This window comes from Antennarius striatus, chromosome 19 (assembly GCF_040054535.1).
Source record: "Antennarius striatus isolate MH-2024 chromosome 19, ASM4005453v1, whole genome shotgun sequence".
In the NCBI taxonomy this organism is placed as follows: Eukaryota; Metazoa; Chordata; class Actinopteri; order Lophiiformes; family Antennariidae; genus Antennarius; species Antennarius striatus.
In genome coordinates, this window is record NC_090794.1 from 4,033,139 (window position 1) to 4,045,794 (window position 12,656).

General features: G+C 40.2%; 1 protein-coding gene across 1 annotated transcript; it reads left to right on the forward strand.

The window, feature by feature from the left end:
* Positions 1-1,475: 1,475 nt before the first annotated feature.
* Positions 1,476-11,778, forward strand: knl1 (kinetochore scaffold 1). Its single transcript, XM_068342716.1, has 29 exons — positions 1,476-1,482; positions 1,695-1,777; positions 1,858-1,910; positions 1,985-2,006; positions 2,223-2,266; positions 2,347-2,399; positions 2,474-3,221; positions 3,327-3,379; positions 3,495-4,110; positions 4,234-4,286; positions 4,375-4,540; positions 4,782-4,828; positions 5,046-7,559; positions 8,051-8,168; positions 8,264-8,334; positions 8,419-8,517; positions 8,591-8,706; positions 8,812-8,902; positions 9,003-9,119; positions 9,221-9,308; positions 9,446-9,508; positions 9,618-9,657; positions 9,747-9,851; positions 9,938-10,038; positions 10,271-10,336; positions 10,570-10,679; positions 10,794-10,915; positions 11,110-11,235; positions 11,320-11,778. The coding sequence occupies exons 3-29, from the start codon at positions 1,904-1,906 to the stop codon at positions 11,411-11,413; spliced, it is 5,850 nt and encodes a 1,949-aa protein (XP_068198817.1). The 5' UTR covers positions 1,476-1,482; positions 1,695-1,777; positions 1,858-1,903; the 3' UTR covers positions 11,414-11,778.
* The last annotated feature ends 878 nt before the right edge of the window (positions 11,779-12,656 follow it).

Below are 12,656 nucleotides of genomic sequence, written 5' to 3' on the forward strand. Positions count from 1 at the left end.
CCTCACGTTCATTTCCGGTTTTCTACGCAATTTCCTGTTTAGGTAAAACTTCACATCACACAAAAATGTATATTTCTTTATTGATTCTACTTTATATTTATTATTTATTACAATAAAAAAACAAAAATTATTTGAGAATATTGTTTGATTCATTTAATCACAGAAAAAAAAAACACAGGAAATGACAAAGTTGATTGAGCTAACTCGCTAAACGACATTGCGCATGCGTGAAGGCGGCTAAATTCAAACCTCAAGACGTTATCGTCGGGAATTGTTTGACGTTAGCTATGTTTAGCAGAGCTAGCGGAAAATAAGCGACATGAAAACAGATTACCACTAATAACAAGACCGTATCAGTAACAAAATTCACTAAAAAAGGTATGCGCTCAATGCTACTTTAGTTGTTTTCTTCATTTTGTTAATGACAGACGAAGAATGTTTATGTTAGCTGAATAGGTACGCTATAATGTATGCGTTCACCCATGCTAACCTCGGCTAGCGGAGCCGGTCACCTATTTTTGTAATTAATGATTATAGAAAAATTTCGAGAAATATGTAATATTGACGAAATGAGACTTAACGTACGTATGTTTCTATCATTGAAATATTGTGGGTTTGTCCAATTATAGAACAAAGTCAGTTGGATAGATGCAGCATAGATGGAATCAAGTGTACTGCCATTTAATTTTCTAATATTGTTGTACACCTGATCGGTGCCACAAAAAGTATCATGATTAGTTTAATTGATTTTAAGCCTTGCTCTTGTATGAAGAATAAGTCATTGAAAAGGCCATGGTTCATGTGTAATAATAAAATAATAGTAATAATATAAGGCCATGGTTCATGTGTAATAATGCAGAAGATATAATTTACTTACACAAACATGGTTCTCAATTGTTCACAGTTGAAAATGGAGCCTCTGGATCCAACCAAAGCTGAGTGAGTACAACTTTAATGTAAAACTTAATTTAAGGGCCTGGTGATGAGCTGGTGTCTCATCCGTGGTGTACCCCACCTCTGTCCTCTAGGCTGCTGGGATACGCTTTCAATAAGCGGCTTAAAACAAGATGTATGATATATGAATGAATGGCTTTGATATAGGGAAAAATTCCATGTGTTCTTGTGCCGAGTCCATCATTATACTTACATGAATGTCATTTTAAAGTTGGTGTTGACATGGACATGAGTTATGACTTTATTCACATTTTATATAATGAAAAACACTTCACATATACATAGGACACAGCTCAATACTTTTAAAAATATTTTTGTATTACAGTGAAAGCAGTGGATTCTCCAAGCGCCGTATTTCTTCGGTTAGTGCTGCAAATTATTTAAGGACAAAACTTATTTAATTTTTTAGCTTCTTTTGGACTCAATAACTAGTATATTTCACAAATTCTCTGCAATTTATTTTTACAGATTTTAAAAGCACCACGAAAATCGATCATATTCCCTAATCCAGAACAACAGGAAAATGTGGTAAGTTAGTCTTCTTGATTTCAATTTTTTACCTCCACTTTACATAAAATAAAATAAAATGTAAAAATGTAGTTTTATTACACTATTTAAGATCACTCTCAATCTTCTTGTTTTTTTCAGTCTTGTCTCATTTTTCACCCTAATAAATGTGAGTCATCAACTTTGTTTTAGACTTGGTCCATAACTTCATTTGTTATTTTTATTCTGCTAAGGTGGAGAAAGTCAAACCAGTTGAAAAGAGGGCTTCAAGAAGAGTCAGTTTTGCTCCAGCCAACGATGTACTTCTGTTCTCAAAGTGAGATGATAGAAAAAGTCAGCCTTAATTTTCCACAAGAGCACTGACCATTCAGCCTAATCAATATTTTATTTTTACAGTGAAGTAAAAAAGGGTTCCTCAACCCAAAGTCCTTTACAAGATTTAATGACAAGTAAGTATACAGTGTATAAATGTGTTATTTTGTTATGAAGAAGCTTTATAATATTTGTCTTGTTATTTTCACAGCAGCAGAACCAACTACAAATAGGTAAGAACAAGTGATCCTATTTCTGAGGTTAATTTCAGACCTTCCACACCAACTACTTAAAGTTATTGTTTCATAACTCATTTTAATTTAGGTGTGATTGCTTAATCTACATTACACCTGTAACGATAAATACCTTTATCACTAAAGTTTTGGCTTTTGTGGTATACAACTTAACAAATTTCACTTAATCAAAATTCCTTCCTTTTATTTCACAAGGGTCCATGATGGATTCACTGAAGATGAGATTCAACAAATTACAGGTAGGAATACAGTATTAAATTGTTAGTATAACACAGCTACTGTACGACACCTTTTACAGAGTTGAAGTTTTCTCGTCTAGGAATGGAAACCCTGTTGAATGCTCCTCTACATACTTCTAAACAAAGGGATAAGGTAACTTTGAAGTCACTTAACAACCCTGATATTTAGTGACCATTCATTAACATGAAGCTGCTTCTCTTCACCAGGTCGGCTTTGATATTGGGGGTGACTTTGGGGACGAAACAGTGATGTTTTGTTCGGATGATGCCTTCATGGACATGACGCACAGTCAAACCATGAACATTGCCAACAATAAAGAAATAATTGGTGACATTTCCCTTCAAAACTACGACATTTTACCCACCAGCGGAGAGAAAACGATGATGTTTACTGCAGGTGATGGATCCATGGATATTACCCAATGTCATACTGCTGACTTAAGTGGATCTGTGTCACTGCCTACTACTAGAGGCAAGGATTTAAGGGTGGAAAAGAGTAACATTTACTCATCAGTTCCTCGTTTGGTTCCTGATTTTGAAAACTTTCTGGCAAGTCTTTTTAAACCAAGTGGTCCCATCCTTGATCCTGTAACGCTTCCTGCCGGAGCTTCCTCTGAAGAATCAAACTATTCCTCAGCCCACACTGAAACACACAAGGCTGATGTGGATAAAGAAAATCAGCCTCCGACATCTCTGTTAGCTGGGATAGAGCGGTCAATAAATACATCCAGGAAGTTTGGTGAATCATCTTATGGAAGTGCGCTCTGCAAGAGCATGGATATGACTGAAACTCATACAAGTCGCATTCGGGGCTTCACCGATGATGACACTCCCCTGCACAGTCTGTATCCCACACGAGACGCATCCTATCACCCTGGTAACAGGCTGTCACAGATGGCAGAAAAGACCACACAACAGCAGGGCAGCAGAACCCAGTCCTCATCCCACACTACAGGTACTGCATTTTCTATGCATGATTTATTGACTAATAGATAAAATGTTATTCATAGAGAATTTTAACAATTTAGGATTTTATCACATTTTGATTTTCCAATTTTAGATTTGATATCCGTGAAGAATCCCTCTTTACATGTCCCTCCTCGAAGACACACAGTGAGTTTTATGCGGGGTTTTTTTTTTCATTTTTGCTACAATTGTTTTCTTTCTTGTCAAAATTATTATCAAAAAATCTTTTGGCTCATATAATATAGGCTCGGTTCTCTTTCAGGTCAACCTTGATACGAAAGATGAACATAGAGAGAAAACTATACTATTCACAGCAAGCGATGAGTTCATGGACATGACTCAGAGTCACACTGTAAACATTTCCAGTGGTTCTGTAGCTCCTGCAAACCAGAATTGCACTTCTGTGAAAATGAATAGTGCTTCATCACTGGACGAGAGACGACGTGAAACATGTGGTCCTTCCATCTCATCAGGACAGGACCTGGATCCAGGATTTAAAAACTTACTTGCCGGTATTAAAACAAGCGTGCCCAGTGGTGATCCTGAGTTTGTCAGTGTGGTACCTCCTTCTGCAGCCTCTCCTCAGGAAGCTATCGGCACAAACTGCTATGGATCCAGTCACCAAACTGTGGGTAAAGAACAACAGTCACAAAATGAAACCAAGGTGTTACAAGGATCATTTCATGGAGATACAATTTGTCCAGAAAGTGATGTGAGCATGGAAATGACTGAAACTCAGACAGGCCGCATTGGCGGACTCATAGATTCTGATGGGCTGGTTCAGTTTATTCACCCCACGCAGGACACGAACCCCCTAAAGGGAGCAGAGATGACATCCAGAGAGGAGAACAGTGAAACAGGACTGTCAAACAGAGCAGGTACAAAAGCACAATAATGTCGTGATTAAATAAAAAATTCATATGCATGAGCAGAAAGGTGTTTTACTTTTTTTAAGTGAATGAATCATGGTTATTTCATCCTCTCCCTCATATCCACATTAGGTTTGGAAACCTCACTGAAGCCATTTTTTAAGGCAAATCTGCAAAAACATCAGGTAAGCTTAAATATTCACACACTTAATTTGGATTTTTTTTCCCGATCAGTATACACTTCTAGTTATTCTGTTTTCTCCTTTTCCACAGGTCAATTCTGAAGATGACTGCAGTGACAAAACAGTGAGATTTTCCGCAGCTGATGACTGTATGGACATGACACAGACTCACACTGTTAACATTGCCACAGATTTTGCTGCACAAGACACATTCTCTCTGGGCAGTCAGCTGAAGAAGGGAGGATGCAAGGATAAAGGTCTGGAAATATCAAAACCTCCACACATTTTAGTCCCACCAGGAGACTAAAACAAATCTGAAATTAAACTTATAACCACTTCAAAATGAATCTTTTGGGGCAACAATCCAATAACTGTCATTCTTGGACACCTTGTTCTTTACGCGTAGATAATTTTAACAACTCTCAGATGTAGAATTTCACTCTGATAGTCATTTTGTTTGTTTGTTGATTGCTTCATATTTTCTGGTTCCACTTTTAGCTATGGAACCTGCACCTTTAGCTAAGACAGACCTGCAAAGAAATGAGGTGAGCATGATCCTTTTCTTGATTATTTTCATTCTGCTTTTTGTCTTTCACATCTTTGTATGAACGTTAAAGCATCATTTAGATGGACAAACCCAGAGGATGAACCCCCAGTGGTTCCCTTTTGCTATTTTTTGCAGCAGCAAGCAGAAAATCTGTGTTAAACTAAATGAGTACCTTCATCTACATTTGACATTATGAAAACAATTGTCTCCCTCAGGTCACGCTCATCTCTGGAGACGACTGCAGGGACAAAACAATAAGGTTTACTGCTGACGAAGCCTGTATGGACGTGACACAAAGTCTCAATGTAAACATCGTCCTTGACAAAAAAATACGTTCGCATCAAAATGTGGACTGTTTACCCGCCTACAGAGAGAAAACCGTGAGGTTCACTGCAAACGATGCAGCCATGGACATCACACAATGTCACCCTGTTAACAAAGTCACTTATTTCGGATCACAGTCACTCCATGATGTGGGCTATTTCCCGGCTTGTGGAGAGAAGACAGTGAGGTTCACAGCTAGCGAGGCCTGTATGGATATGACTCAGAGTCACACCGTTAACATCGACACCGATTCAAAACTGCATTCGCAACAAAACTTGGGCTTCGTTCCTGCTCATGGAGAGAAGACGGTGAGGTTCACTGCCGTCGATGCAGCAATGGACATGACGCAATGTCTCACTGCAAACATTATCAGTGATATAGGTTTGCATTCACGCCAAAATATGGAATCCTTACCCGCTCACGGTGAGAGGACAGTGAGGTTCACAGCTAGCGAGGCCTGTATGGATATGACTCAGAGTCATACTGTTAACATCGACACCAATTCAAAACTGCATGCGCACCGACACTTGGACTTCATTCCTGGTCAGGGAGAGAAGACGGTGAGGTTCAATGCAAATGAGGCAACAATGGATATGACTCAGAGTCATACTGTTAACATTGTCAGTGATTTAAAGCACTCAGAACAAACTATGGGCTCCTTACCTGGTTATGGAGAGAAGACAGTGAGGTTCACTGTAAATGATGCCGCAATGGATATGACTCAGAGTCACACCGTTAACATCGCCAGTGATTTAAAGCAGCAGTCAGACCAAGCTGTGAGTTCCTTACCTGTTCATGGAGAGAAGACAGTGAGGTTTGATGAAATGGATGCAGAAATGGATTTGACAAAAAGTCAAACTGCAGACATCGCCTCACATTTTGATGTAAATTCACATCCAAACATGGATGCTTTGCACTTGTGCAGCGAGGAAGCAGTTAAGTTCAGTTCAAGTGATGCAACTGTGGATGTGACAGAAAGCCGTCCTGCAGACATAGTCAGGAAATCAGTCACAGCTTCAGGTTGTCTCCGCCGAGATTCCAGCCTGTCATCGTCTCATGAAAACAGGAATTTAGCTTTTCCTGTGAAGAAAAGGGCAAGTGAGACACGACATCCACACAGGAAACAATCTTCATCTGCACATGGTTTGGATCCAGGTTTTAAAATCTCTCTCTCCAAGGAAACTGACACCTGGACTGATCCTGTCATCACCAAAGCAGCTCTTGCTGCTCCTCTCGAAAGCGTAGACTCTAGTGTCTTTCTGGACCAACCTAAAACGCAGGAGCCTGATGATGATGCTGTAAAGGATTCTCCAGGATTGATTCCAGCTATCCTGGAGAATCCAGTCACTAGTGGCCGTCCAGACGATAAAAGTAAAGCTTTGCCTGAAGCAGAGACAGTCCAACTTTTGGATGAGGCACCTCGTTGCTCCTCCTCTAAACAGAGCTTTAACTTCGATTCTGACCCTTTGGATAAAACTGATGTGTCACAAGAAAGCAATGCAGCGTCAGAAACATCCATCCTTAAAGATGTAGAAGTCACAAACCAAACAAATCGCTGTGACTCGACTAAAGCTGACAACAAGGAGGAGCCTGAACCAAGAAATGAAGCTTCTTCACCAAACGCTGGCGACCACACGGATACAGCACCTTCAAGGAAATCCAGACGAGCTAGTTTAGCCAATCTCCATTCAAAAATCCGCCGTTTGAGCCACATGATAAATACAGCTCCTGATGAGTTTGTTACAGAAAGCTGCACAGCACCTGTGTCTCAACTGGAACATGACGCCGACAAAAACACGGACGACAAAACCTCATCCCTTCCTGCACCGGAGCCCGAACCTGAAATGATTTGTGAAGACATTGAAGTAAATCCAGCAGCTCAGTGTCTCAGAGAAAGAGAACAAGCATCTGCTGCTAATACACAAACCCAGGGCCTTATGGGAGATCAACCAGTTCCTGCTACTGCAACTCCTTTTGGCTCAAAAACTGTTCAACTCATGTCGAGACTCTCAGTTGGAGGATTTAAGCCAAAACTCCCCGAGAGAAGCAAACCTGATGCCTCCAAGAAGGTGAATTCAGAGGGAGAACATACGAGGACGATGACCATGAACACCAGCAAAGAACTGGGAGAACTTGACGGCAACGTGAGCGATATTTTTGATGAAGAGCTCGGTAGCTGTGAAGATATGTCAGAAATGCTGGATGTGAGGAGTCCTCAGAAACCCATTGAAGAAGTGAGCCCCCCCCTTGAGTGCTGCGTGGACGGACCTTTAGAGGACAATGTGTTTGAAAAGGAGTCTATCAGCGAGGGGCATGGAATAAAGAGGCCATGGCCAGAAGATGAACTTAACGTAGAGGATGAGAAGAGGATGAGGCCGTCGACGGGGACGACTGACTTTGAAATGGTAAGACAGGTTGGAGCAGTCGCGGGTGGGGTTGTTATGTACTAGCAGGTTAACACAAGTTGCATGTCTTACAATGTAATCCTCACTTTAGTACCGTTATAGTTTCCCGTTAAACCTCCTTGATACTGCAGAATAATACACGTTCCACAGCACCAGTGGCATTCACATCATACTCCCAACTCGGTTGTATTGATCCATTTTCTGACAATGAATACAGTATTTTCCGCACTATAAGGCACACCTAAAAGCCTTTAATTTTCTCAAAAACCAACAGTGTTCCTTATAATTCAGTGTGCCTTATAAATGGAAAAAGTTTTAAAACAGGTCATTCATTTAAGGTGCGCCTTATAGTGCAGAAAATACTGTAAGCTTGAAGCTAAACACCTTGATCATTAGAATCTACAGCTACAGCTCTGCAGGGTTTAAATAACATTACTGAAACTCGGACAAATGGCGTTATTAACTGTTTTTTCCGCTGTGTTATTTCTCAGGGATCCCAGTCACCTCTCCTACAGTGTGACGGGAGCATCTCCACCGTTCCATGCATGACGACTCAGAGCACAGATGACTCCAGCGGCATCCAGACCGCCAGCATCAGATGCGAGTCCAGTAGGTCGCTGTGAATTCACAAAGTGAAGCTGTAACGTCTTTAATACGTTTCAGTTGTTTTCCTTGATTCCTAAAACGATCCGATTATTTTTCAGCTTTGAAACAGAGCCTGTTTGAGTCCCAGTTGGAATCCATGCTTGAAGATTATGCCAGTGATGTGCAGAGGGTATGTTGATGTTTTTTAAAACATATCTGACACTTTCATTATTTCGTCTCAGTTATTAATTACCTTCAATATATTTAATTTCAGAAATTTGATGATGGCACTGTCACGGTTTTGGAGTTCTTTAAACTGTTCAACATAGACTTTGTCATTCACAACCCTCGGCAAAGTGTTCGTCCCGATAAAGTAAGTTCGAATCCAAAAATGTTGTCGTCTAACGGCTTAATGTGGTGAAGTGACTTTGTATTTTGTTTTGCAGCTTCCGTCAGACACAGATCTCACACCGATGGATTTATTAAAAGACAGACACATCAACCATCCCAAACAGATGGTGTACGAGACGGACGTCCAGGCCCTCGCAGAAAGAGTGGAGGAGTATGTCTGATGTTTAAAATATATTCATGACAAAAATACAAGTCAACCTCTCCACAGTTTTTGTCTATCAGTATGACTGTAGCTCAGAGACGTGTTTTATTTTAGGTTGAAGGTACGAAAGAAGGATTTAAACAAACCGCTGAAGATGGTCAGTAAAACTTTGTGGGAGGACATGAGAAATTCTTCAGAGCAAGAGGTATAAAGAGATGACTTTATTGTGTCAAGGCACACGTGGCATCGCAGGGCGGCAGTCGGCAGAAGATAATTCTTAATTCTGTTTATTTTTGAATTCGCAGCTCAAATCTTTCGGTGCAAAACTAAAACAACGAAACAACTTGTTCAGAAAGACCGGCAAAAATCAGTCGCACGAAATGAAGGAGGTGTTGTACACCAAACTTGTTCAGGCTAATCTGGTAACTCTCACACGAAGACTAAATACACAATATGACAAATGTTTTCAACACACGAACACACACACACGCAAGATGAACTGACTTTTTTTCTGTCTTTGCAGGAGGAGCAGCAAAAGTTGAGAGGAACCATTGAGGAAGCAGATGAGATGCTTCGAAGTTTGGACGACTGTATTCATGGATTGGAAGCAGGTATGACAGGTTGAGGGGAAAATTACTGATGTGTTTCCATTTGACGATGCTGTCTCCTCTGCATGCGCTAATGGTTGGGAGACAGTCGCCACGTGAAGGCGCTGCGTTGGTGTAAACACGTCTGTCTTGTTGTTTAGAACTCGCTGCTGTTGAAGAAAAAGGTTTCGAAGATGCACCGAGCCTGAAATCGCTTCAGGAAGGTAACTAACCATGCTGTTTCTTTATTTAACTTTATTATTATTATTATTATTAAATTTATTCTTTTGTGATTGAAATTAATAAGTCAATCTTTTGTTGTTTTTTCCACAGAAATGAAGACAGTTTCTGACACATTAACAGATAATGAGCGGTGAGCGGAGAGTAGCGATAACATTCAAGTGTGATAAACACAGAATGGTTTCTGTTTGTTCCTTATTATTTGATTTATTCCTGCCACAGACAAATATCAGAGCTGGAGTTGCAGAACGAACAGAACTCAAAAAAACTGAAGCGACTGAAATCCGAGACGAGGCGCCTGGAGGAACACGTCGACACTCTGCGTTTGTCAGTTTCAGACTTTCAGACATGATCTGTGCTTTCAGTGATGGTAATTTTTTTTTTTAAACCTTCTCCCGTCTTTCCTTACTCAGAGTGAATGAATGGAAGTTTGGAGAGAATGAAGACAACTGCACGGTCTACACCTTTCTCCATGGGACCTTCCATCTGCAGTTGATTTACCAAGAATCAGAGGGTAAGATTTTATTGGGTTTCTTGTCAGATGATGGAAAGCTTTCTACCACTCTTCTAGAATTTGTTTGTTACATTTCATTAAGTTGTACATGTAACTCTCTAGAGGCTTCGTATTCAGATCTGAACCTCCAACTTTGCATTTAAAGTATCGTTTTTGATTGATTTCTGTTCTTAAGTCCTTTTTTTTTTTAACATTTTTAAATAAATAATATTTGTTTTTAATGTTTGTGAAGGAAATGATGCTGAAGGGCAGTCTGAGAAGAAAATATCACAGATCACGTTCAAACATCAACTTGATGGTGAGAAAACAAAGCACTAGTAGTTCTAAATCACTTGCTGTAGTATGAACCTGTTTTGTAAAGTATGTTAAAATCTGTCTCACTAACTTCCATGTGACGTGAATTTGATCTGATCTTTTGTGTTCTGTGAATTCTTTAAAGTGAGGATATATTTAACGTTAATTAGCAGCTTGAGATCAGGGACATTCCTGATGTTTGTCATTTAATTTCTGTACATCTCATTTTCCATCCAGTGGAGAAGTCTCAGGATCACGCCCGCCTTGTTCACAAGCTTCTCGCTCAGTACGTTGATGGAGTCGCCGCCTGGGCGGAGAAGTACCCAACCAGCAGATACGTTCCTAAGGTGGGTGCTAGTGGAGACGTTCTTAAAATGTTCTTATCTTGTTCTGAAAGTTCCAGTCCTGACACTGAGTGTCTCCCAGGTTTATACTCTTTGTATTTTGTCTCCTGTATGCAGCTGCTTCATGACGTGGGTCTGGTGGTGGGTCGCTGTCGTCTGCTGGGGGAGGAGTTGCGTATGCTGAAAATGTGGGGGGGTCTAAAGCTGGACATTCTCAGTATAAGCTGCATGGACACCCGGTAAGAACTCATCTGTACTGAAGATAGCGAGAGCTTGAAATATTTATCAAAAACCAAACTGAGTGACCTCAAATTGTGAAATGAAGTAATGAAAATCAGTTCTAGCTTGATGGAGATGAACAATGTCATTAAAAGGTTAACAAACCGTTTTTAAAGAAACTTCATGGAATCACTGCTTCTTTTTCTTATTCCAGAGTACACATAATCTTCAGCAGCCTGAAGACATTTTCCAAGTTTGAGGTGATCTTCTCGGTCAGTTTGACCAACTTCCTCTGTGTCCTTCAAATGGAGAGCTTCAAAAACGTGATCGGAAACGCAACGTAAGTTTGTCTCAACTTGAAAAGATTTTTCAGCTGTTGCACTTTTAAAAACACTTAAGTATTATTTATTTCAAACATTTGCAGGAGCCAGCAGGTTGAAGAGATCATAGCGTCGTTTAGTCCCGGGGGGAACGTCTTGACAAAGATCATCAAGAAGATTCATGAAAAGCTACTCTGATGTTTCTTTCTGGACCTGTTTGTAATTTACATTTTGCGTCATTCCATGTTGTTATAGTCTTTTCTGTTTGTACACTGAGAATATTAAAATGTCATGAACACAATGATAGTTCGGGCTTATTCAATATATGATCAGTTTGGTAACTACATTATTTGATAGTTTCATCAATATTTTCTGTTTTACATTTAAATGTTATGATCAGAGTGTGTGTCTGTCAGCATCAGCTGTATGTCTCAGTGGTAATGACTGCAGTTCTCTATGTAAATATATTTTTCTTTGTTTCCACCTTTTTTAATATTTGAAAAGAGTCAAGAGGGCAACCGTTGTAATATAAATGCTCTGATCTTTGATGAGCAATACTTAAGTTTCCATTAAAAAGTTTTTGTAATTGTGTTCGTATGACTTTGTTCCTAAATAGAATTTTCATGGCACTATTGCGTGTTTGAAAGACGGTCATCACCACAAACCCTTAACCCACAAATGAAACCAGGAAGATGGAAAAAGAATCTTGACAGCATCTCTCCTCTGTTCCTGCTGTGCTGAAGTCAGCCTTTAGATGGCGCTATGGTCTAATACTCTGGTCAGCATCTGACAGAAACTTGCATCCTTGTCAAATTCTCATCACATTATTTTACTCATGATAAATTATAAGTGGAGGACAGAGCTATAGAGGTTGATTTCTAGTGAATCGATGTGATTGCTGAGGAGCTTAGGGTCTTAGAGTCACTTGATTATCACCCTGCTAGCTCCTGTCAGGCCAGGATCAACACATAATTGACAAATACATTTGTGCAAGTGTACAATGATGGTTTTTGTTTCACTACCATGTGTTCTTTCTCGATCTAACAGCATTTTAGCCTATTTGACTTGTACCTTCATTGGTGTAGGAACTACGGCAAATAACCAGAAGGAAAGAAATCTGTGTCCCGTCAGCGTAGCCTCTTTTTTTTCTGTCTTGAACAAAGATAAATGTGATGGACAGTGTCCAGAGGTCATTTTAAAGGTAGGTGACTGTGTATGTGTGGGGGGGGTGACAAATGTCACTTCTGAATCCCAGAGGTCAAAGGTCAAAGTGGACTTTCCAAACCGTCACCCTTGAGTGAGCCATCAGGGGACACGAGGCCAACCCACCCCCTCCTAAAGCCCCAGAAACAAACGGCTGCTGTCACACCAGATCGGGCACCCACAGGCTGTCAGGACGGGGGTCAAGATTGGTTGGAGCTGCGTTTGGGCCTCGTGACCT

Bases quoted from the DNA above. Each gene is read 5' to 3' on its own strand.
- knl1 (XM_068342716.1), top strand. The intron at 7,560-8,050 runs GTAAGACAGGTT...GTTATTTCTCAG, and splicing joins GGACGACTGACTTTGAAATG to GGATCCCAGTCACCTCTCCT. The intron at 9,852-9,937 runs GTCAGTTTCAGA...TTCCTTACTCAG, and splicing joins CACGTCGACACTCTGCGTTT to AGTGAATGAATGGAAGTTTG.